General features: G+C 41.8%; 1 protein-coding gene across 6 annotated transcripts in view; it reads right to left on the bottom strand.

Annotated features, from left to right (window-relative positions):
* Window positions 1–771: 771 nt before the first annotated feature.
* The window catches only part of ATXN7L1 (ataxin 7 like 1), a 99,711-nt gene continuing 77,598 nt past the window's right edge, over window positions 772–22,884 (bottom strand). For 4 of the 6 annotated variants that reach the window (XM_088533198.1, XM_010219400.2, XM_088533200.1 and 1 more), the window contains 7 exons: window positions 18,928–19,010; window positions 17,816–18,072; window positions 15,927–16,119; window positions 13,361–13,482; window positions 9,645–10,581; window positions 5,649–5,723; window positions 3,264–3,446 (listed from right to left, as the gene is read on the bottom strand). In XM_088533198.1, the coding sequence (XP_088389324.1) occupies window positions 3,405–3,446; window positions 5,649–5,723; window positions 9,645–10,581; window positions 13,361–13,482; window positions 15,927–16,119; window positions 17,816–18,072; window positions 18,928–19,010 (1,709 nt within the window). In that variant the 3' untranslated portion in view covers window positions 3,264–3,404. Of the gene's footprint in view, window positions 2,937–3,263; window positions 3,447–5,648; window positions 5,724–9,644; window positions 10,582–13,360; window positions 13,483–15,926; window positions 16,120–17,815; window positions 18,073–18,927; window positions 19,011–22,884 lie in introns of those variants that run through there. The other 2 variants (XM_088533203.1, XM_088533199.1) reach the window with 2 other exon arrangements.

Raw genomic sequence — 22,884 nt, forward strand, 5'->3', positions numbered from 1 at the left:
AGGGAGCAGGGACCCTTCCCGTTCCCTAGGGAGCAGGAGCAGGGACCCTTCCCGTTCCCTAGGGAGCCGGAGCAGGGACCCTTCCCGTTCCCAGGGAGCAGGAGCAGGGACCCTTCCCGTTCCCAGGGAGCCGGAGCAGGGACCCTTCCCGTTCCCAGGGAGCAGGAGCAGGGACCCTTCCCGTTCCCAGGGAGCCGGAGCAGGGACCCTTCCCGTTCCCAGGGAGCAGGAGCAGGGACCCTTCCCGTTCCCAGGGAGCCGGAGCAGGGACCCTTCCCGTTCCCTAGGGAGCAGGGCTGCCCCCAGGGGAGGAACCGCTGCCCTCTGCAGAGCTCACGGCCCAGGACAGCCCAGGCCCAGCTCCTCTCTAACTGCAACGGGCCCTACACACATACTGGGATCTTCGTGTCCAGGTAAGAGCTGCATTTTTGACAACTATAAAAAAATGTGTTCTATATTTTCAAATTGCAATTAAAGTTACAATTCCTATGCCTAGCAGCTCCAGAAAGCTAATTCTCACACCCATAACGCACGCAGAAACGCACACAGCTAAGCAAGCGGTTTAAAAAGGTTTTCATCGGTCCAGAACTTCACAGCCCGTCGCGACACAGGTCCTGACACGTGAGTGCAGCCCCAGCTGCTCTGCTCTGCCAAACCCTCAGCACGGGCTGTCACCGCAAGGCACCTCAGCCTCCAAACGGAAACACATACTAGGAAATCCTAATCCATACCACTTTTGATTGGTGAAGATAAATAATGACCAAACACCTGTTTCTTACAAACATATAAATTATTTTATTTACAAAGCCATGTTACAAAAAAAAATAATAATAATAAAGCAAAAAACAAAAATACAATCGCTCACTAGAGAATATCTCCAGGCCCGGTGTTGAACCATGGCAGTATCAATCAGATACGTTTGTTCTGTTTTTCCTTTTTTTTTTTTAAACTGTAAGCCATAGAATTTACTATTTACACCTACTTTAGACATTTATTCTGCTTACAATTATCACAAGCATGGAATGAATTCTATTTGATACTGCTAATACGTAAAGGTGCAGGACAAAGGATGAAAATACTTAGTGTTACAAAATATGGATTGTAGAAAAGAAATTGGCTGTACAAGTATGGCATTTTTTTTTAGAATGATTGGACATGCTTTCTTCAAAAGTCTTCTGGAAAAGGTTCTAAAATCTGTAGTAGGAAAGCACAATATAGCAGGTGCAAATTCATTTCTGTGCAACAACAGTTATTTAATATACCCCATGACTGACCAGCTATGCAAAACCCACAGAGTTTTGTTAAAGTGCCATGGGTCAACAGCATAACAAAATATAAGGTGTAAATAGAAAAATTTCTTTTTTTCTCCTTTTTCTTTAAAACAATAGTTCACTGAGAATCAGCAATAATAGAATATGCTGTATAAACTATTCTCTACAAAGGTTGATCAGCACTATGTACAACTGTTACATCGATACAAAAGAAGGCATACAAGTTATCCAGGTCGCTTCGTATGGCTGACGGGCCTATGCAGTGCGGGTGGAACAACCAAAGCTTTGAGCCTCTATTGCTGGAAACGAATCACAAGATTTTCAGGCAAATGGGGAAGAAAAATAACTACCGACTGAATGCTACGCTAATAATGCATTATAGGCTGGTCCAGTTCATATCCTTTTTTTTTTTTTCCTCAAATATTTATTTCCACTTCGCTTTTCAGGCTGAAATTTTATATATATATGTATATATATATATATATATAAAATTAAATATCAGTTCTTTGATGATGAAAGAATACTGTGGGATTTTACTTGGTGCTTAGCTTTCCTGAAATGCTGTAGGTGTAAGCCATTGGAAAAAAAAATAAAGCAGCATTCAAAGGACAGGCTTCATATTCCAGCTTTCCAATTAAAAGATGCATGGAAAGAGATAAAACTTCCTAAAACTACAAAATTGCTCCTTCAGTAATGGACTAGTTTTATTTCTCAGAAGCAACCACTGAATCTCACAACCACTGTTTTCCCTCCACAACTAGCAATAGCAGTTCATTGATTACAGAGGATGACTTTGTTACTGAGATTTTTCAACTCCTGCAGTTTCGTAACTCAAAATAAATTAAAAAAAAAAAGATCAACATAGTACTGCTCCTAAAACTGAACAAGACAAAATTGTGCAAAACTAACAAAGATATGTACACATTTTTTCAGTCTGAAGAAATGTACAATAAAAACATAATTCAAAGAACATTTTAAAAATATAAACATTGCTTAAACTTTCCTAAGTTTCATACTGTTTCTGAAACTATTCCGGTCAGTTAGCTCTGAAGTATAGCAAAACATAAATTATTACAAAATTAACACTATAAAATTTATTTTAAGAATATTCTAAACTTTTTTCAAAGGGTCTAGCCTTGTTTATAATTGCTTAAACATTTTAAGTCTTAAAATTTGCCTTAAGCCTTCTTTTTTTAAAAAAGAAAGTAGTAATAATCTCCCTATTTGCAGTCTCTCGCCTTTCCCAAAGATGTAAATAAACCAGCATATAAGTGCACTTTTAACACTGTAGAAATAAAAATTAACTCCTCTGTACTATTGTTCCAGTACCTAGTATTGGTTTCCTGATTATAAAATCTATATTTTATTAAAAAATTATTCAGTAATCCTATAAGAAACACTGTCAGTGCAATTCTATCAACGCAAGCCAATCTGCTCACCTGCTGTCCTTGCCAACCCAAACTGTTTACTTCAGATATCAAGTACTAGGATCTTAAGGATCTAGAACTCCATCAAGATACGGGGATTTTCTGCGTTGAGCCTCTGCTAACATTAGTTGCCGTTTGGCGCAAAAATCCTCTATGCGTTGACTGAAGTATAGATTCCTTAAGCACCTGATCCTGGAAGAGGCCAAACACTCAGAATTCCCACTGGAATTAATAAATGCTGTGGGTACAGAGCACCAGTCAGGAGTAGTCCCTAAAGTTGCAGTGCCCCAGCTGTTTGCAAATTGCTGAGAAATGCACCCAATTCTTATCCATAGGACAAGCTTAAATACAGAATTACTGTAGTTCTTATTTAGTGAAAAAAAAAAGAAATTTGGAGATAAATTTCAATCATGATGTGATTTTATTTTTTTGGAATGCCCAATGCGTCGTGAGAAGGAACCTACGGGAGCATTGCAACGCCAACAGCTTCAAAAGGCAGGAAACATAATTAAGCAGAACGCACAGATCAGTGGCAAGTACAAGTGAAAAACTAAACAAATCACTATTACGGTTTTCTGTAAATTTAATTCTCTTTAAAACCACAAATTCATAAAAGGTTAAATTCACTTGCAGGACATAGAAAAGAAAAACCCTGTGGAGTAGGGCTGCTGAGAGCTGGAGATTATAGGCTGGTTCCTTTTCCTTGTCATGGAAGAGTCCTTATCCGACCGGTCCGGTTTGACGTCTTCTGGAAGAGAAACCAGAGCCACATTTAAAATCCCATAATGTCTTTCAGGGCATTAACAACATCTTTATCTCCTAGCACAAGCCTAAACGCAGGAGTTGATTTTAAGTTACCAAGTTAATTTCCATGCCTATTAAAGAAAAAAAGAGCAAAAACAACCCCAAACCCAGGACTCTAATTACATGAGACCTTTATGAAAAGGAGCTGCTTTGAATAAACAAGGCATTTCCTTTTGGAATTGGTTTTGGAGGTGGACTTGGCGTGCATGAGCAGAGCGTGTCAGGACATGCAGAGCACAGCAGTCGGTCAACAGGTCTGAAGGGTCTTCCCCTCCACAGCTCCTGTACTCAGCACCTCAGGAAACACCCTCGGGCACGAGTGTCCTCACCTTCCTTTAAAATAACCACCTAGTTCCTCAATATTTAAAACCCAGAACATACAGAGGTCTTGAAGTAGTAACACATTCAGGCACCTGAAAGCACTATGAGGACAAAAGCATGTGATTATTTAAAGTCCGGAGGAAACAACCTTTCAGCACACAGTGGCAACAGGCACTGTGAATCGGACTGCAAAGCAGGCTTGTATTTGTGCAACTGCAAAAAAAATAACATTAACGTTCATTACAAAACCTGTAGGGTTTGTAGGGAAAAAAAAAGTATTTTATTAAACCACCAATAATTGGAAAATCAGGCACGCTTTCACGTAAATGAATCCTTCTTCAGCTCTCACACAGACACAGCACCGTGCACGGTCAGTATGAACTGACGGCAACGGCCTGTGCACGTTGCGGATCCCGCTCCTGTTTCTTTGGGAACAAGAATCTCCTCGAGCTTCCAGCTGCCCCTTTGCTCCGCACACGGAGCAGCTGCTTCCCCAGGGAAGGCAGCGCGTGCAGGTCCGACGAGCCGGGGACTCGCACACGGCTCAGGCTGCCAGCTGGGCAGCTTCAAACCAAGGGTTTATCCCCAGACTACACAACGGCCAAACTGGAGATGAGAGCTGTCAAAAAGCCACTCAGGTTTATTTTGGTAGTGACAAGCATTCATTAGTAGGTTATCATGATTTATGGTTTAAATACTAAAACTCAATATTAGGGTTTTAAAAAAGCAACCATTTAATACAACTTAATACATTGCATTTAATTTCTTATTCTAAGCTCTAGTTTCAACTACCAAATTGAGAGAAATACTAAAGACTCTCTCAGGCCAAGAACAAGCAAACACTCCTGTTTTTCATAAAGTTACAGAAACGGGCAGCTGAAAAGTTCAGCAATAGCCTCTGTTTACATAAGGCTGCCACAAAATTAATGTTTTGTGCTCTTAGGTTTTCCCATGGGATCCAGGCAACAGTTACCCAACAAACTCTGCTCTTTGGGTAGGGAGTATTTTATACAAGTACAGGAGTAGGTTAAAGCAAAAAGGGTTGTACTTCAAAATAGATTCATCGTGTCTGCTACCAGCAGCTGGTAACAGTGTCTCACTCAAAAAAAAATGCCAGTCTAGAGAGACTTTTGGTGTGAATGGATTTTCCATACTTTTTTTTTTTTTTAAGTGTACTCATTCTTCTTTCCTTTGCACCAGGGAACAAAAGAGAAAAAATATATTATTTAGCAGTTCATCACAAGATGGGAGTGACTCAGAGTATTTTTAGTGGGGATGATCTAACTCAAAACTAACGTGAGCTAAATAGGCACGTTGGGAGCCACAAGGACTTCTCACAGGTTATGAAGAATTCAGCTGGATCCTGAGTTTAGTTTTGCTCAACAGCCAAATCCCACCTTCTCTACATCCCGTTTCCCTTTGTGTCTGTTTCTAAGGGCTGCCCGTTCCGTGCCAGCCTGGGGACAGGAGAAGCTGGGCTGGAGCCGGCGGCTCAGCCGGCCCCTGAGGGGCTGCAGCTTCTGCTGCTGCTGCCGGCTGATTTTTTAACGCCCAAAGGACGACCCAGGGGCAGCACTAAGATAACCCGAGGCCTTTTGCAGGTGGTGGAAAACAAGCAAAAGGCAACACGCTCATAAACCTCGGAGGGGAAAACAGCTGCAAAAAATATTAAATGACCAGGAAAAAAAATTGTATTAGTTCACTGAAAAAAAAGGTTCAATTTATAAGGAAACGTATTTAGAGATTGTATTTTAAGGCTTTACAATATAAAATATTTCAAAACCACTTGAAAGACTAAATACATCTGTTTTTTAAAGCCACTTACTTGTCTGTTGTGTACTGGGTTTGATGTACTCGAAGGACTGGATTGTGACAAAGCTACACTGCTGTTTTTTCCAATCTGAAAGACATTAATTGAGCAGCATTGAGAGGAGTATTCGTCACTCGAAAGGCAGGTGCTAGTCAAGGCCTTCTCTTTCCTGGGTAAAGTGGCACTAATTGCTCTGCACAGGAACACGGGCATTTTTGCTCTCGCGCATTTTAAGACATACTTCTTCACAGAGAATCACAGTTGGCTCTCGGTGCCTGCAGACGCTAAACAGACTCTTGCAGGCCGGGCCAGCACGCGGGTTGCCCAGCACGGCAGGCGCGCGGCCGGGCCGGGCCCCTCGCGCGGGGCACTCGCACTGCGGTGGCGGCGGCCGCAGCGCAGCGGGGCTGAGCGAGCGGCCACGCACCAAGGAGAGGCCCCAGGTTACTCTGCTTTCTTCCGCAGAGAGAGCCTGAATATTCGCTCAGTCGAGCCACAGGAAAGCAGGAGAGTCAAGCCCCAGAGGTTTAAATTCGCAGTTTTATCAATTTACTGGATCAGAGATTTTCCTTGGGAATGAGTGCATATATACACACATTTATAAAGTACCCAGTTAAAATATTCTAATAAAACTTTCCCACCTGCATACTTCAGTTCTTGAGGGATTATAACACTCTACAAAGACAATTTCTCTTTTTGTTTCCTCTCCTACAGTGACCCACAAGTAGCTGCAGCTATTTCTACTGCTGCACAAAGAGGGGAGATGGTCACAGAGCCAAGGAAGAGTTTCCAGGGATCAAAGGGCTCACACACGACTAACTAGGGACACCTGCCTATGGGCATGGCTGCCTTGTGAATAATTACTGGCATGGTCACTGCATTTCAGGTAATTTCAACTTCAATAATATGATGGAGAGGATTTGATGGAGGCAGGCAAGAACCTGTCTTTTAATGTGGTGAGAAATGCATGGGAGAGTTTCCTCCGGAGTGCATGGGACGTGGACGCTGGTCTGGGGGGTTGGACCAACACTGTTTTTCTCCTTTTGCAACATCATTTGTTATTTTGCCATTTGATTCATACTGAACAAGGCAGCTTTCGCTGCCATACCCACAGGACTGCCCTCTCTCCTGGGGCTGCTCAGAACAGGTCTCTGTTCACAGTCTGCCCCCAGGAAACGCATCCAGTTTTCACGTGTGGTCAGTTTTGAGGTATAAGAGTCCATTGCTGTGGTGCACAAGGACAGAAGGGCAGGGCCTTCGTGTGCCACACTGCTCTTTGCTAGGCAAAAACATCCTGCAAGATTTCTCCATGTGCAAATCCTGACAAATGGCCTCGCAACCTTGTCGAGCCCTTCCTGATCACTGAGAACGCTGTGACAAACCTGCGCCTGAGTAATATCAGCAGGTTAAACGCACAAAGGCCACAATTTTTCAGCATTTCCAATCTTCTTTACACCCCCCACCAGGGTGCTCATGGTGGGGGGACACGCAGAGCTGCAGGGGCTGCACCTGGAGCAGGAGGCAGAGCCGGGCCAATGCCAAGCGGCTGTGACACTCCATAAAAACCAGGACCAATTCCTGGATGTTTTGGGTCTTTAACGATGGGAAGCCCTTTGCAAAAGGATTTGGATGATGCCAGGAGTCAAGCTGTTTTCTTTTAAAGTGAAGACTACTTCAAAATCAAACGATGAACACTTCCACTTACCATCTACCTGGGTCAGGCTCGAATTAGACTAGAGAAGCTCCAGGGCCTATTGCCCATCACTTGAGCTTCTTCCATTGCTCTCCCTCTCCTAATTTAATTTATCTTATCACCTTGGGGAACAGGAGCAAGATTCTAAGTGGCACCTTTTTTTTTTCTTTTGTGGATTTTTTACTGAGTTTTCATTTCTAGAACACGGAAAATCAAAATCATAGAGCTTAAAAATGATTTAAAATATTCTATTTCCTGAGTTTTAATTCTTACATGTAGAGCATATACAACATTATTTGACCCATACATTTAAGTGTGTACAAATATAATTTGTTTACAGCACAAATTAAAAAAAAAAAGTAGAAAATGCCTATTGTGTGTAGCATATCTATCAGCATCCTTGTCACAGGGACAACTGGCTACCAAACAGAAATCTGAAACACAACAAACTGCCTCCACTCTGCCTTCTATTCTTGCTTGTTAGTGTTGCTATCAGGGTAGTCATTAGTTTAGCTCCAATGGCAGCACTGAGAGGGAAGTGACACACACACATGTGCAGCACACACTCGCATATATACATGTATATATATATGTAAATTTAACATGCTTAAATAACCTCATATCATAACAGTATATGTAGCCTTTCACTTAAGGGCAGATTATTAGTTTAAACTATTCACAGATATTAGGAAATGACCTCTGGTGGATTCTTGATGGTGTCTTGACTTTGGTTATTGTGCAACAGGCTGAACCACACATTCCATTTGCACAGACCAGAACAGGAGTATCCCAGCGCAAATGCCGAGTCACCGGGACAGCTGGATTTTTAACTCAGGGCCTCTGGAATAATCTGAATGATCTGTACAACCTAAGATACCCTCCACATACCTGAGCAAAGAGGATGCAGCCCCTTTCTTAAAACCAGGTATTTACAGAAGTAACAACCTGCACTTACTGTTTTCTTGCCATTTGAGACACTGCGTCTCAGGGCAAGGTAATCTTCTGGGATACACTTACATTTCAAATATTGGGTGTGGGACAGACGAATTTGCAGCACCATGCAGTGACTTTGGTGACTTAAACATTAGTTCTGATTGCAGGACATGGATTTAAAAGGTTCAGAAGAGAAAAGACAACACCATTTGCCATTTTAAAAGCCAAACAAATCAACTCAGCTGCATCTCTACAGGGAGCAGGGAAGACAAGGGTACTTGTTAATCCCCGCCGAGACCATCACGCTCTGCTGCAAAGGGGTCAGGTCTTCCTTATTCCAACACTTCTTCCACTTCTGTCTCCTAGTGACATCTATGGATTGCCTTGCTTAAGATATTACCCTATTTCCAAATCTCATTTTATCACCCATGGCTTCAGGAACTGAGAATTTCATGATGATTCAGAAACAAAACACGCAAAAAAGTGTCTTCAACTACCCAATCTGAGTTTTCTAATGCATCCCACTTCACTGCCTTCTCAAGGTCAGGGTCAAGTTTTGTTTTCTCTACACTGGAGAGTACTGGACACATCAGCAGAATTACACAGATAATATTGACAGTGTTTCACCAAAATTTATCAATTCACATATCATATTTTTGTCTTTATACAGCATCATGGTTTGAGGAGAAAAAATAGCTGGTGACCATGACATAAGAGATTGCAACCTTATCTGTCGCAGTGATTTTGATATTCTGAAGAACGGCACACTTAAACAAAAAACCCCAAATCCTGTCTATTAAAGGCCATCTGATCAGGATTTTAACTTCTTATTTTTTAATTCTTTTCACTGGAAAACAGGAAACAGCATCTGAGTCCTGTGGCGAGTCTCACATTCCCCCACAGGAAAAGGTAGAGGTATGGGTTTTACACAGGAGAGAGACAAGTTGACTTGCCTAACATTACAAAATGAACCAGCAACAAGTTTGGGAAATTAAATGAACAGAAAAGCTGACTCTCATCTTCCTGTTTTAGCAACAGATTATTTATTTCAGAAAGAGCAGATTTGAGATAAGAAATTAATTTCTCTATGTTATTTAACCATTTGGGACATTCACCTTAACTTTAAAAGATGCAAATGTCTACTTTAGTATGAAAAATCAAATTAAATTTGAAAAAAATATTAAAATAGAGTATAAATGCTTTTTGTACACTCAAAGCATCTTCTCATAATGGGTACAAAATAAATACAAATATGTTTCTGTATTAACCTATGGAATATAAAAAACAATCTGAGGCAAATATTATTGTGTCTTTTTCGTAACGCAACAAATCATTGAAATAAGTCAAACAGGACCTGCAAGAAAACAACTGGAAGAGTTCCTTACCTGCCGAGAGATGGAGCTGCTTGTAGGATCTGGCACCGCAGAGATAAGGTTGGCAGTGCTCTTTCTGTGAACACTATTCATACCAGGCATTTTAGTGATTTTACAGGCTTTGCTACTAGAACTAGAGTTTTTACGTTTTTTTCCTTCTGATTTGTCGAAAGAAAGGGGTAGAGAAGACACTGCATTATGTGCTCCCAGGGAGTGGTCCCCCGAGTGATGCACAAGAGAAGATACAGACAGAGCAGAGGAGTCAATACTGCTTACTACCATGCTCATGTGTTTTACTGAGTCCGTGGAACTACTCGATAAGGAAGTCCGTCCTGAGGGCTCCGATTTGGCACTGAGTGGGCTCGTTCCGTTGTTCGTGTTGTGCACAGACATGCTGTTGTAGGAAGATGCAGCCTGATAGGAGTTCAAAGTTGAATTGGGGTTCAGGACACAGTTCTTTTTGTGGGACCCTGAAAACGATGAGGAGGAAGATGTCTGCAGAGATAACGAAGACGACGACGACTGCGGCTTTTTCTTTTTGTTGCTTGAAGATTCATCGCTACGAGACGACAGGTCTTTGACTTTGGAGGATTTGCTGGTTTTTGTTTTGGATGGCTTGTGAGAGGGGGAAGGGATGACTGCTGGCACTGGTGACACAGCTGACGGTGCCTTAAAAGTCGAGTCCATGATACTTAAACTGGCAGCGACGTGAGGAAAAGCTGTAGTGTGTGACATGATGGAATTGGTGTCCGAGGTCGTCACGAAGGCTGCGTTTGGTAACATGGCTGATGTCATTATGTACGAGGAGGAGATTCGGGAGCTGATGGGCGTCGAGGGAATGTACACGGCGCTGGCGTTGCTGAAAGGCTGCAGGACTGAGGCTGGGAACGGAGTGGAGGCGTGTGCTGCTGGGGAAGGCATGGGGCTGTCGGCCGCAGGAGGGATCTTCCTGCAGGCGTCCAGGAGAGAGGGAAAAAGCAACAAAACAAGTGGTTTCAATGCCTGTGACAAACTGATACCTAAGCAACGCAGATGGGAAATAACTTCCTGAAAGGAGCAAATTCTTTAAAAAGTCAAACCTAGATCATTCCGAATCTTTAATATTCACAGTGCAAAACTGGTAAATAAGTTCTGTAGTATGCAACAGCTCAATTTTTTTTTGATCTGATTGTCTGATTTTTGTTCGCCTTCTTAAACGTACAATTCAAATATTCTTAGGGATTTAATGCAAAAACAAACAAACAAAAACACCGACCCACGTGTTTTAATACTGTAAGGATTCAGTAAGGCTGGATCATGAAGTGCATTTTCCTAAAAATGTCCTTGAAGGCACACTAATACTGTGAAGGTAGGGGAGATCGTGGAGATTTGGTAAAGAACTAAATTCTGTAACAGCACGTGACTCTACACTCTGCAGTCACCTACACTGCTCCATCCTCCACTTCAGCACATGGCTCTTAGATGTATGAAGTTGCCATTTAATCACTTTCTTACAGAGTTAGCTTCCTTTTTTTCCACTCCTATTTTACAAAACAATTCCAAAATGCAAATAAAACACCTGATGGCAGACCTATAAGCACTGTATTTCACTACGTTTCATTCATTGTATGTGCTTTGCTTGGAAAGTGCACCTTGTTGAACAGCTTAAACATTAATCTCAACTTCAAAGGTAGGCTGCCTAGGGTCACAACTGTGTCAGTTCTGGCGTTTGTGAATCACTTTAGCACTGAGGTTAAAGAGGTAACTTGGTTCACCCCTTTCCCAATGCACTATTCCCAAGCGCTCATCTTAGGGATAGTTAGTCAAGAGTAGCTAGGAAAGTTGCCAGAGTATTGAACAATGTTTGGTAAGCTCTGTAACTAGTTGCAGACTATTCGGAGAATAAAACACAGTAATATCGTCTGTGAAATTCGTAGGATATAATCATTTTCCTTTCTACTCAGCCACTAACAGTATGTCTTTCACTGCTTTATACAGCCCAGTGCTAGCAAAGAACCAGACTTCCATAACATCTCTTGCGAAACTTGTGCCCTGAGAGAAGTATTCCTGGTCACTCTTTTCTGGGATGTTAGTGTTTTATCAGAAACCAAATCCCAAATACAGGAGCTCGACTGGATGAGCCACCACTGCAGATTGGAGCTGCAGAAGCCACGTTTTAAAACAGCAGCTTCACACGTGGCCCTGCCTGGGGAAGGTGAGAAAATGTCAGTACAGAGGAGGGCTGAGGAGGGTAGAACACAGAAGGGGTCAAGCACTGAGAACTGCTTGTGTCCTGTGGGCAAACAGGCACTTGCGGAACTCACGGCAATGCCTGAGACTTCAGACAGAGCTAGAGGTGAAAAAAACATTCAGAACTGCATTCAGCTGGAGCAAGACAAGGCCTGTTTATTTCTTCTATCACAGAACTAGTATAGATAAAAAGTTTTAATCTTTCTCTTTGGAGATATCAAATGAATTTTATTTGTGGAAGGCAAAACATGGAGCAGCAGACTCCAGTAAACAGCCAAATTTACAAGATTAGAAGGAAGAACTCCCTTGCAGATCAAGCACTAGCTCAATAAACTAACACAAAACTGGCCATTTTACGGCAAACCCACCCATTTCCAATATAGGAAATATACTCCCAGGGTAGTAGTAGTTATTATCAAGTTACCAGGTTAGTCAAACAAAGAAGAAAAAAAGAAAGAAGAAAAAAAAAAACCTTGTTTATCTTTGGCTGCCATCCAAAGAATATAACACAGACATGGTAAACAGTAACACAAAACACTGCACTTCAGTGGCATTATACTGGAAGACACATCTACATCCCATAGCAGAATAACAACAACAAAAAATGACCTGTAGATCCCACAAAACTTTAAAATACTTATTTGTTTCCTTTAGTCTTTTTATGTTTTCATTTATATTTATGATATTATTATTAATTTACTGAAGTGGTACAGTCTATTTAAATGCATGCATGTGCGCAAGACTTGGGAACTGGGTATGTGACACAGAAGTGCTGTGTGCTCAATATGCAGCCATCATTAGAGTGTATGTTATCTTGAGGCTAGGATCTAGTGAATTCCTTCTCACACAGCCCAAGAATCTTATGGACCAAATGCTGAAGACGAAATTGGATTTGGTGATACAAGTATAAAGAAATTTCCCATCCAATTTTGAGGGAAAAGAAAGAGTAGTGTGTAAAGGTCCCCGACTATGCTCTGCATAGGCTGCTGACTGGTCTCTAGAGCTGTTTTAGCAGCACAGAAAATACCTGTTTGACATGCAGGATATGTATGGTAAGTAGAGAGACTTCTGCCCGGTCAGTAAGATGGGGTGCATCAGAGCGTTTGAGTCTCTGTGTCTCTACTACCATGTCCCTGGTTTTGAGAATAACTTGGGAGCCTCTTACCAAGTCTCAGCCTGTGTGTAATGCAGCTATATATACCAAAACATACCTCCAAACCCAGAGAGTATCAGTGCGCTTAAACGTTAACAGAACTACTCCCCTGACACGTAGGGACTAAAGAACTCCTAAATCGGACAGAAAATTATTTCAGAATAGAAGCTTGGTCTGCTGTTGTGTTGCATATTCTTTAACTGCAAAGTAAGAACTTGTACTCAGATTACTCTCATAATTTAATGCTAACGTAACTTTAAAAATGCTTCTCACAGAGCGCCCGATTTAGAAGTTTTACAAAATTAGAAATGTTAAACTGCCGACCAAGTATAAAACTCTCACTTACTTCCACATCTGTGAATTCAAGTGTTTTTCTACCATGGAGTTTAGTGCGAATCGAAAACGGTCCCATCTTCTATCAAAGACATAGTACCCTCTTCCCATTAAGCGACTGCCATATGAACAAAACTGAAAGAAAAGAACATTTTTGGCGTGGTTTATAATATTTTTTTAAAAATACATTATAAAGTAATTCTTATTATAGATCAAGAAACACATATGTGTTATGCAGGTAGAATATCCTATAAAGGATAGTTTCCACTATCTACAGCATAACTACTTTTTGAATGACATGAAATACATGACTAACAGTTGAGGCCAGTGTAAAGCACACTGCCTACTTCACTAACAATTCAGTTTACTGTCACGTAGCACATGTAGCAGGGCAAGTATACAAATAGGTGCTGTTGGGAGAGCAGTTCTGGCCCATACTGCTCGCATTGCCTCAGAGCACAGTTATGCTATTCTGCACACACACACATACCTCGAAACTAACAGGAATCAAAAACACAACTGAAGAGGAAAGACTCAGTGGGATTATTCATAAATAAACAAACTAGTGATATTTCAGCGAAGGAAACAGTCATCACCCCTACAAAAGGGCACCTGGTACTTCACAACGTATGAGAAGCCAACCAGAGGACAAACACTTTGAAAACTCTGCAAAGCTCGAGAGTATCTGCAGCGTTTCCTCTGCAGAACTTTCTGAATTAACTGCAAACCACAATGCAAAGGTATTTGAGGGGGGATCTACCCTTTCCTTCAGGTCCTCCTTGCTGCCCGCACATTAGGCAGGGCGCTGCTGCAACGCCCGTGTGGGCAGGGACAGAGCCCTGCTGGAAACCGTCACGTTCTCAGGACGGCTCCGCAGCTTGCAGGGCAAAGCCAAACAAACCCGGCTGAGAGGAGCAGCTGCTGAGGCAGGAAAGCAGCGGCAGCTTATGCTGCTCTCCAGCCAAGGTTAAACAAGGCTCATTCAAACCAGCACCTAGTCGAAAAACTAACCTCGCTCTGCAGTCAAATGGGCCAGTTGCCACTGAGAGGGACTCTCTAAGAAGCTCTGGCTCTTTCACTGTGGATCATCACCACCTTGCTGGGAAGAGGAAATAACTAAGAAAAGCCCCTAGGCCACTTTACACTGACTTGCTAGATTTCATATTAAACTAGGTTGGAGTCTTTTCTGACTGCCCATGAACACGAACACGGACTAGAAGCACTTGCACTGTCCGTAATTGGTTTCGATGCAGAAATGCTAACTGAGATTGCAAAGAACAGATGAAGCTGTGGGATGGCCCTGCAAGAATGCTAGGATCCTAAAGCAAAATGGCACGTGGGAGTGACAGCCAAACCTGATTGGCCTATGCAAGAACTGGATGCATTTGGATCATCCTTTAAATTGGGTGGGCACATGTGCAGTGAGCCTTGAGTATTTAATTCATAAAGAAGGAGCAGGCCAAAAAGCTCCCCAGGCCAATCATGCATTGTAGATATGAGCAAAGACCAACAAAGATGCAATATAAAGGGAATACCAAACTAGCAGAGAAGCAGGAGGCTACTGGGCATCATTTTATTATATGGATTAACAAGAATTATCATCTTCTGAATAAGAGCCCTATAGGCAATTTCACCTCATAGTCATTTCTGTTAATCTCTCACTTTTTTGGCGCATCCTACCTTTCTCCTTCACTCACCTCCTTCACACATTCTCCTTCACTCCAGCACAGGCAGATAAAGCTACAGTTATCACAGCACTTAATTTTACTGTGCACATCTCACAGCGAGCACAGCTGAAGCACTCACTAACCAGCCTCCTTGATCCGTCTGAGAACTGCCTGCTCAAAAGTTCAATAGTTCTCCCATTACTTCTTGGATTGCACTATGTAAACAAATACACGCTGCAGATAAAAAGCCATATGGCTGCCTCGCTTCTTACAATAAAATTTGTTACTAACACGGGCAAAGACAAAACAGCTGCCGGAGAGGCAGGCACTGACGGCACTTCCAGAGCAGATGGGCTGAGCTGTGCCCTGCACGCTCCGCTTCTACGTGAATGAAGCAATAGCTTCTCTACTCACGTACACTTACATAAATGACACTTAATCACTGCCTCAAGGCAAACTACAGAAATGAGGAACAAAGCACTGTAGTAACACTTTGCTGCCGTATGATTTTCAGAGCTACAACCAATCACAGCGGTTAATTTTGTAAGAATGGAGACAACAATTACAGATTATCTTTTCATTTATAAAAGCAACGCAACTCTTCTCAGTTTGGCAGGATTATGCCTGATTTACAGCCTACTAAGACAAAAGCGTAAAACTGCAGCTTCTTTTTACGTTCTGCTTCTCATCATGTCCTGAAACCTGGAAAGGTCGTGTGCACTGGCCAGTCTTATGCTCTTATCTTACCCAATTGATACCACTGTCTCCTCTCAAATGTAGCTGTCCTCTTCAGAGCACGTTTTTTGGGACATAGGGTCCTCATTCCGTACATTTTTACCAAATTACATCTTTTTTCTCCCCTCCCTAATCACACAAGAATAACAGCCAGGCGTGCCAGAGACGGACACATACCCCAAGAGGCCTGGGATGGTGTCCAGAAAAATGACAGTCTAATTTCTCAGATTCTTCAGCTCCATCCCCTTCTCCTTCATCACTGGATAATCTGCTTGTTAGATCTCCTCCCACGGAAGGCAGAGGCAGTTCTGGTGCACACCCACTGTGGTTTGAAGAACTGTTGCTGTTTATGCTATTTGCAGATGACGGTCTACAAGGAGAAAATAGATTTAAAACATCAGTGTTCAAAAGGCTCCGTAAAGCTTCAAAGTAAATTATGCAAGAAAAGAACATGCACAGAAGGAAGTAAAAGACACGGAGTACCTGGTGTATGGTCTTATCAGAAAGATGTCATTATCATCAAGTTAATGAAAACACATTTGTATTGCGTGAAATTACATTTGAAATTTGCAATAAAGCTGAGCAAAAGATCTTCACAAAGGCAAAGTATATTAAAAATACAAACAAAAATTAGATGTGAAAACCCGTTTACAGAGCACCATTGCTATGCTACTTGGTAACAATCCAAAAGCCCTGCTATGAAAATTTAATCCAAGAGTTCTACTGATACCAGCACAGTAAATACAGCAGGAGTGTTTAGCTTGCTTGCTCTACAGCTAGCTTAGTAACTAAAGCAGCTGGGAGCATCTCCTCCTATGTATATCCTCCTAGTGATGTACATACACCACTCTTTTCACATACCTTTGTCTAAAGCTCAGTCTAAATCGTCTTCCTTGCCTACCATTCCACCTCCTTGGGGGAGTTCTCAGCTGGCTCTCACTGAACCACATGCAAGTTTTGTTTCTTTGACTGCAGCACCTGCCAGAAACATCTGCCAGTCCCTCTGCTCCCTTCTACATAAGGGCCACATAAGGCCATTCTTTTAATGAGAATTATACAGACTTCTCTCTGATTTAGCTATGTGCATTGTTTTACTGCCCATCACTCCAAGGCTTGCAAGACCCATCTTCATCATGTTATGACTACAACTTCATTATGACTTGATGAATACACTGAAAACACTGGAAATGGCTCTGTAAGATCCCAGATAGCAAATAGAGCAAATCCCTCTTAGAGACAGGGACAATATCTTTGCACAAATGCCCTCAAAGAGGCACCCGATCCTGACCAAGTCTTCTGGAAAGAAAAGAAATAGGAAACAAAATAAATCTGAACACACCCAACTAGCTCAGTTAGCCAAAACTAGGACAGAAGAAAACACAGGAAGTTTATCAGAAGATAATTAAAACTGAGCTGATCCAGTAACCTATAGTAGTTCTTCTAAAGGTGAAAAACTTTCACTAATGTCTTCAGAAGTTTGGACTGTCTTTCTGAAGTCTTCTGAATCTTCTAAATGAAGAAAGATACACTCCAGGCAGTTTCAAAACAACAATTTTAAGAACTAGATGCTTGTATCATCAATGGCACTAAATTACACTACACTATACCTTTCTTCACAAGTCGTTCTACTGATACTACTGGTGAAGTACCTGCAGATGAAAGACCTATTTAAATGTGCTGAATTTAGCTCCCTCCCCTCAATCCCTGTCCTGCTCCATGTAAACAGACCCCTATTCCAAACCATGTCAGAATGATTTGAATACAAATGTTCCTAACTATTACCAAGCACTTCATCCAAAACATCCAGCCCATCTGACATTCAGAATGGAGGATGGCATCGCTACTTACCCCATCTCCAGTCACACCACAGGCTACTTTGGAGAGATTTATGTTATCGTAAGTGTCTTTTATATTTTCTACTGCTGAGAGAAATCCCTACTTTAATATATTTTATCATTCAACAGCACAAAAGAAATACATGATGTATATTGCATAAGCTGTAAGAGGACTAGGACACTTGCTACAGCAGTGCAGAACACAACAGCTCACCCCGAAGAATTGCTCACCTGGGGAGTACAGAATTTGGTGGTCTAGACTTTGCAGGAGATGTTACTTTAGATTCTTGCCCAGAGTTCACTGATGATCCTGACAGAGAGTCCTGTGCTGGTGTGGGCTGGCTCTGATAGCTTTCCCTTACAGAAGGTGGATGCTCTTTGTCTTTTGCAACTTCTTTTTCCCTGGATCGAGCTTTGTGTTCAGCTAGAAGGATGTCAAACTGTTTTTTACGGCCTGGAACTGCTCGTCGATGGTTAAGTGAATGAGTCTAAAAATAGGGTGGTTAAAAAGCATTTGTGTGTGCATGATATTGTTTACGAGTCCTCTATACTTCTGATACACCACAACTCTAAAAGACAGAAACCTACTTGAAACAACTTTAGCCACAGTTATGGAAATAAGGCTGTCATTCCACATTATTTTTGATAATTTATGAAATCATTCATGAGAAATGCCAACTTCAGTGCTAAAACTATTCTGCAACTATCTTCATAACAGATACTACTGACTTACCTTTTCTAAAACAGCAAATGCTATTCCAATCATTTTAAAATAGAATATTTAGAAGTGAAATCATTGTAGCTCTTAGCTTACAATGAAAAATTGATTTGATTACATTGAAAATGTGAATACACATTGAACCAAATGCATCTGATCATCTCTACTGACAGGCAACACATACACATACAAATGTTCATTATAAATGTCTTATTGCTGCTTTTTGACATGACACATTATTTTCACAAGGGCAGCCTGCAAGTAGTTTCTTATAGGAAAACATTGCTCATTTTAACTGAAAATTGACTATATTTCAAAACTGCTGTACACATGAACCAAAAAGGAGCATTTAAAATAACACTTGTGCTTCTACATGAAACATTAATGCCTTTTGCATAACAAAATGATAAGAAAGGAAAACATCTTTTTAAAAATATCAGTGGAATAATGCAGATGCTCTGATTCATTCAAAGAAACAGAATTACTCAAAAGAATTACCTGAGGACAGCGTCTGAATACCATACCCATTGTCTGTAAGACAGGAGCAGGTATGACCTCGCAAACTACTGTGGTGGGATTTAAACTATAACAAAGCATCTGATATTTTATCTTCTAAGAAAAATACCTTGCAGGTGAGCGATCTTGTGCAAGGTTTCTTTGTTTCAGGATCCAGTACTCCACAGTGTTTATTTGGGTCAAACTCTCTTTCTGTTTGAGGAAGGGAAAGAAAAGGGGGAGGGAAAAAAACATTTCAGAAATTTTATCCACAGCCTAAGTTTGGCCTGATAGTATCTGATTCAATCAGGCCCACCTTGAAAAACTATTCCCATCACCAGCACCCTGCAATAGTGCCGTGCAAGTCACTAATACAACATTTCTTTTGTCCTTGCATGTTTCATACTATTGAGGCAGGATTTCAGGCACAGGCTTCATAGGAAAAAGGCTGCTCTAGAGAGTGCTGCAAAGGCAGGCCATAGGGGCACCTCTGGGTTCAATGCCCTCTCTAACGCTGGCGGCTCCCTGAGGAGCCTTTGCAAATCCAGCCTCTGAGTCTGGCTGTCTGACTTAAGATACCCACATACCCACAGAAAACACACAACACATGTCTAACATTTTGTCTCTGAAACATTCATACTCTGAAAAACCAATCCATGGTGTCTGAAAAGGTAAATAAAAGATTACTTGAAAAGGTAAATAAAAGATTACTAGTGATATCAGGAAAGAAAAACCTTAAATCTCTTTTTTTTCATTAACTATAAAAATATGTTTGTTAGTTTGCACTGTGGGCTCTGAGCTGGAGGTTTAGAACAATTTTGAAAAGAAGATAATTAAGTCAGCTCTAACCATTAATGACATTAGAACTCTACTTAATATTTTATGTGGTATATTTGCATATTTAAGTCATTAATAAATATTTTAAGATTTTTACTGCACATATAGCACCATCTCCTTCTGACTAGGTTTAATGAAATATTAAGTTTTGTACTACACAACTGAAACAAAAATATGGACTTGTGCTTTTTAGTTCATGCCACATAAAAATCTACCGCTACCTTCATATATACTTCAACATCATGCAAGTCACTGGCAGGACTGATTCATTTTAATTCTACAGTGGAATAAAAACTATTTGATGAATTCTATTTTAATTAGACAGCAGTGTTGCATTTAGACAAAATAAACACTTTTATTTATAATGACTGCTTTTACTTAAACACAATTTTTAATCTAAAAACTTCACAAGCAAAAAATCAGTGCCATGATGGATAGAGCAATTTACAGCAACGCTAATGTGTTGGGACAGCCTTACAGTAAGGAGAATCATTTAGAAGAAGAAACAGGATGCCAGGTACTCTATGTTAGACAACCCCCATCTTCCAGATATCTACATTGCTAGTAGTTATGCATATAGTGCTATCTGGATGTAAAAATGGTAAAACCAACATTAAATAAATGCTTATGTTACTGGCCTAGCAGCGGCGATGCACCAAAAAGTGATCTTGGAGGAGGAGTTGGTTGTATGCGTTTTGGTGAAATCCAGATGGGACTGAAAGCTGGCACAAGTAGCAGTAGTTGCTGTGACTTTTACAGCACAGCAGGAACAAAAATGTATCCATATATGATTTAAATTATGTATATATATAAATATACATATATTTATATAACAGATGAAAATGTATGCTCATGAGCTAAGGAATTTTTGAGTATATAATGTGCCTATCACAGCTTCTTGAATCATCTGCCTAAATTCTTTCAATACACATTGAAAAACAAGCTGAATGGATTAGATGGACTCATAAATGTGCATTTGAATAAAATAAAATGATTAATAATAATAAAAAACAATCATGAGGGTGCTGGGAAGGCCTTGAGACATGTTCCAAAGCTCAGCAAACTGGGGATCTTCGGCACCAATAGGGAAACGTATTTCACAAATCAGAATGTTCCCTCTGGGAACGTCTGGGAAGAGTGGCCTCACGGGGCAAGGCTTTCATGGACGATTCGTGGAAAGTCAGTTGTTTAAGAGGCCATATAGAGGCAAAAATCAAAGTAATGAATTGTAGTCCAAAAAGTGGAAGCCTCTGCCATTGACAGAACAAAATAACATGATCTCTCTGAAAGAAATACTAAGCAAATAGGAAGGCACTTCTGGCTGGAGCTGCTGGGGACTTTCTGGGGGTCACAAAGACCTAATGGATGTCAGCTGGAGACACGCATGTGGGCAGCACATTAACAGGGATCCCTGCCTCCTTACTGGCAGCCAAGTGCACCTTCTCACTACCTTTTTATCAGGCAGTCCCTAGTGGGAGCCTCGCAGGCCCTGGTGTGGAGGCACAGCTTGGGAATGCTGCTTCTCCAGTCAGATCCCACCTCATCATCTCTGTGCTTGGAGCCAAGCAGCACTCCTGCCTCTAAAGAAACATTGGGTCAAAAGTCAACTGTCTAAAATTCCTGTGTGCCATTTGCTGCCTGGGTACCCTGATGCACTCGTGCCAGGTTCTGTGTGCTGTGTTTTGGGGCTCCATGAGCTGGTTCACGCGCAGCAGCTCTCCTGGAAGGAGCGGGGTTCATTCACCCCCAAACAGCCAGCAGCTCTCAGCAAGGAAAGCTCTGGGCTTGAGCCACACTCAGGAGAATGGGATCAGGGCAGACAGAGGTTGCTAAGAAGGAAAGAAAAATGATGTGAACCATCCAGAGCTATTACCAAGCTCAAAAATTAACAGCTGTGCAGTTCCACAGCTGAGAGCTGAAGGGGACTTTAAATTTCCAGCTGCTTTCTCATTCTTTGTTTTTTGTGAAACATATAGTTATTTTAGCTATACTGTAAATTTAATCTCCTTGACCTTCCAAAATCTTTATCTCAGCCTTTGTACAGTTATGCAGAGTGACTGACAGGCATCCATCCCACTGACACCACCACAGACCATTAACCTATGGTGGTTTCAGAAGTTCTGTTGCTCGCATCAGCATTAACCTCTGGCATAGGTGGGTCACTACGTGAGGCAGCAGAAGCCAGCTTTAATGGATTCTACATCTGATGAGAAGAAAAGCTTAAAAAAGTCCATTTTGTGGGCTTGATAACCATCTCGAAGTGAACTAATATCCAACGGAGTACTCGAAACAGCCCCACGCAGAGCTGCAGCTTATTTGGAAGTTTCCACCAGGGAAACTCCCCCGGGCCTAAAGGAGACAGGAGTTGACAGTTCACAGCGAGACTAAGGACGGGGCGTTACCCCCATGGAACGAAACCAACCTGGGCCCCAAAGAACCAGCTCTCCTTTATGAGCACGGCTCAGGGGGCCCTTGTACAAACTCAGCCCAGGTGTCACCTGCATCGCTACAGGGAGTACAGGGCTTGAGGACAAGTGTCAGTCTTAACTGCTCAAAAAACCCTTCATAACTGATGATTAAATTAAAAAATTAAAAAAGCTTCATAACATTAAAGGAAAGATTTGCTTAGAAGAAAGCAGTATTTTAAATTAACTGTAAAATACACTATAGATAGTTACTCATTAGACTAACAAACTGGATCTCAGTAGATGATAATTAAGGAATAAAAGCCAAATTAATTACTTCTCCTTAATATTTTTTAGCTCTGTGTAGTTCTGTCAGGAGCAGCTGCTTGGTTTCCTATGAGCCACCTGTAGACAGCTGAGGAGGAGGCCCCTGCAGTGGCCGCTTCCCCTTCAGGTGGTGGCCCCGTCGCCGCCGCCCAGAGCCCTCACGCGTGGAGCCCGGCGGCGGCGGCAGCGCCGCAGAGCTGTCTGCCAAGCTGGAAATAATGAAGTAAAACCCTCACAGACCAACCGGTATTCAGTAAAGAAAACAGGACACACTCTTATTATCGCCTTGTGAAACTCGGGCTTGGTTCACAGCTAGGGGGCACCTAGAAAACCACGTGAACTAACTCCGTGTGAGGCAGACGAGCGCTGCGGCCCGCGCTCCCCGAGGCGGGATCAGCCCTTCCGGGCACGCGGGGGGCTCAACAGCCCCTGCCTGGCTTCGGAAGCGGCAAACTCCATTCGGTTACTTTTGCTTTAAAAAACAAAGAAAAAGCCCGCCACCTCAAAATGCTTTCTTG

The sequence above is a fragment of the Tinamus guttatus genome, unplaced genomic scaffold (assembly GCF_059628265.1).
Source record: "Tinamus guttatus ecotype Peru unplaced genomic scaffold, ASM5962826v1 Tinamus_guttatus_pri_ptg000489l, whole genome shotgun sequence".
Taxonomy (NCBI): Eukaryota; Metazoa; Chordata; class Aves; order Tinamiformes; family Tinamidae; genus Tinamus; species Tinamus guttatus.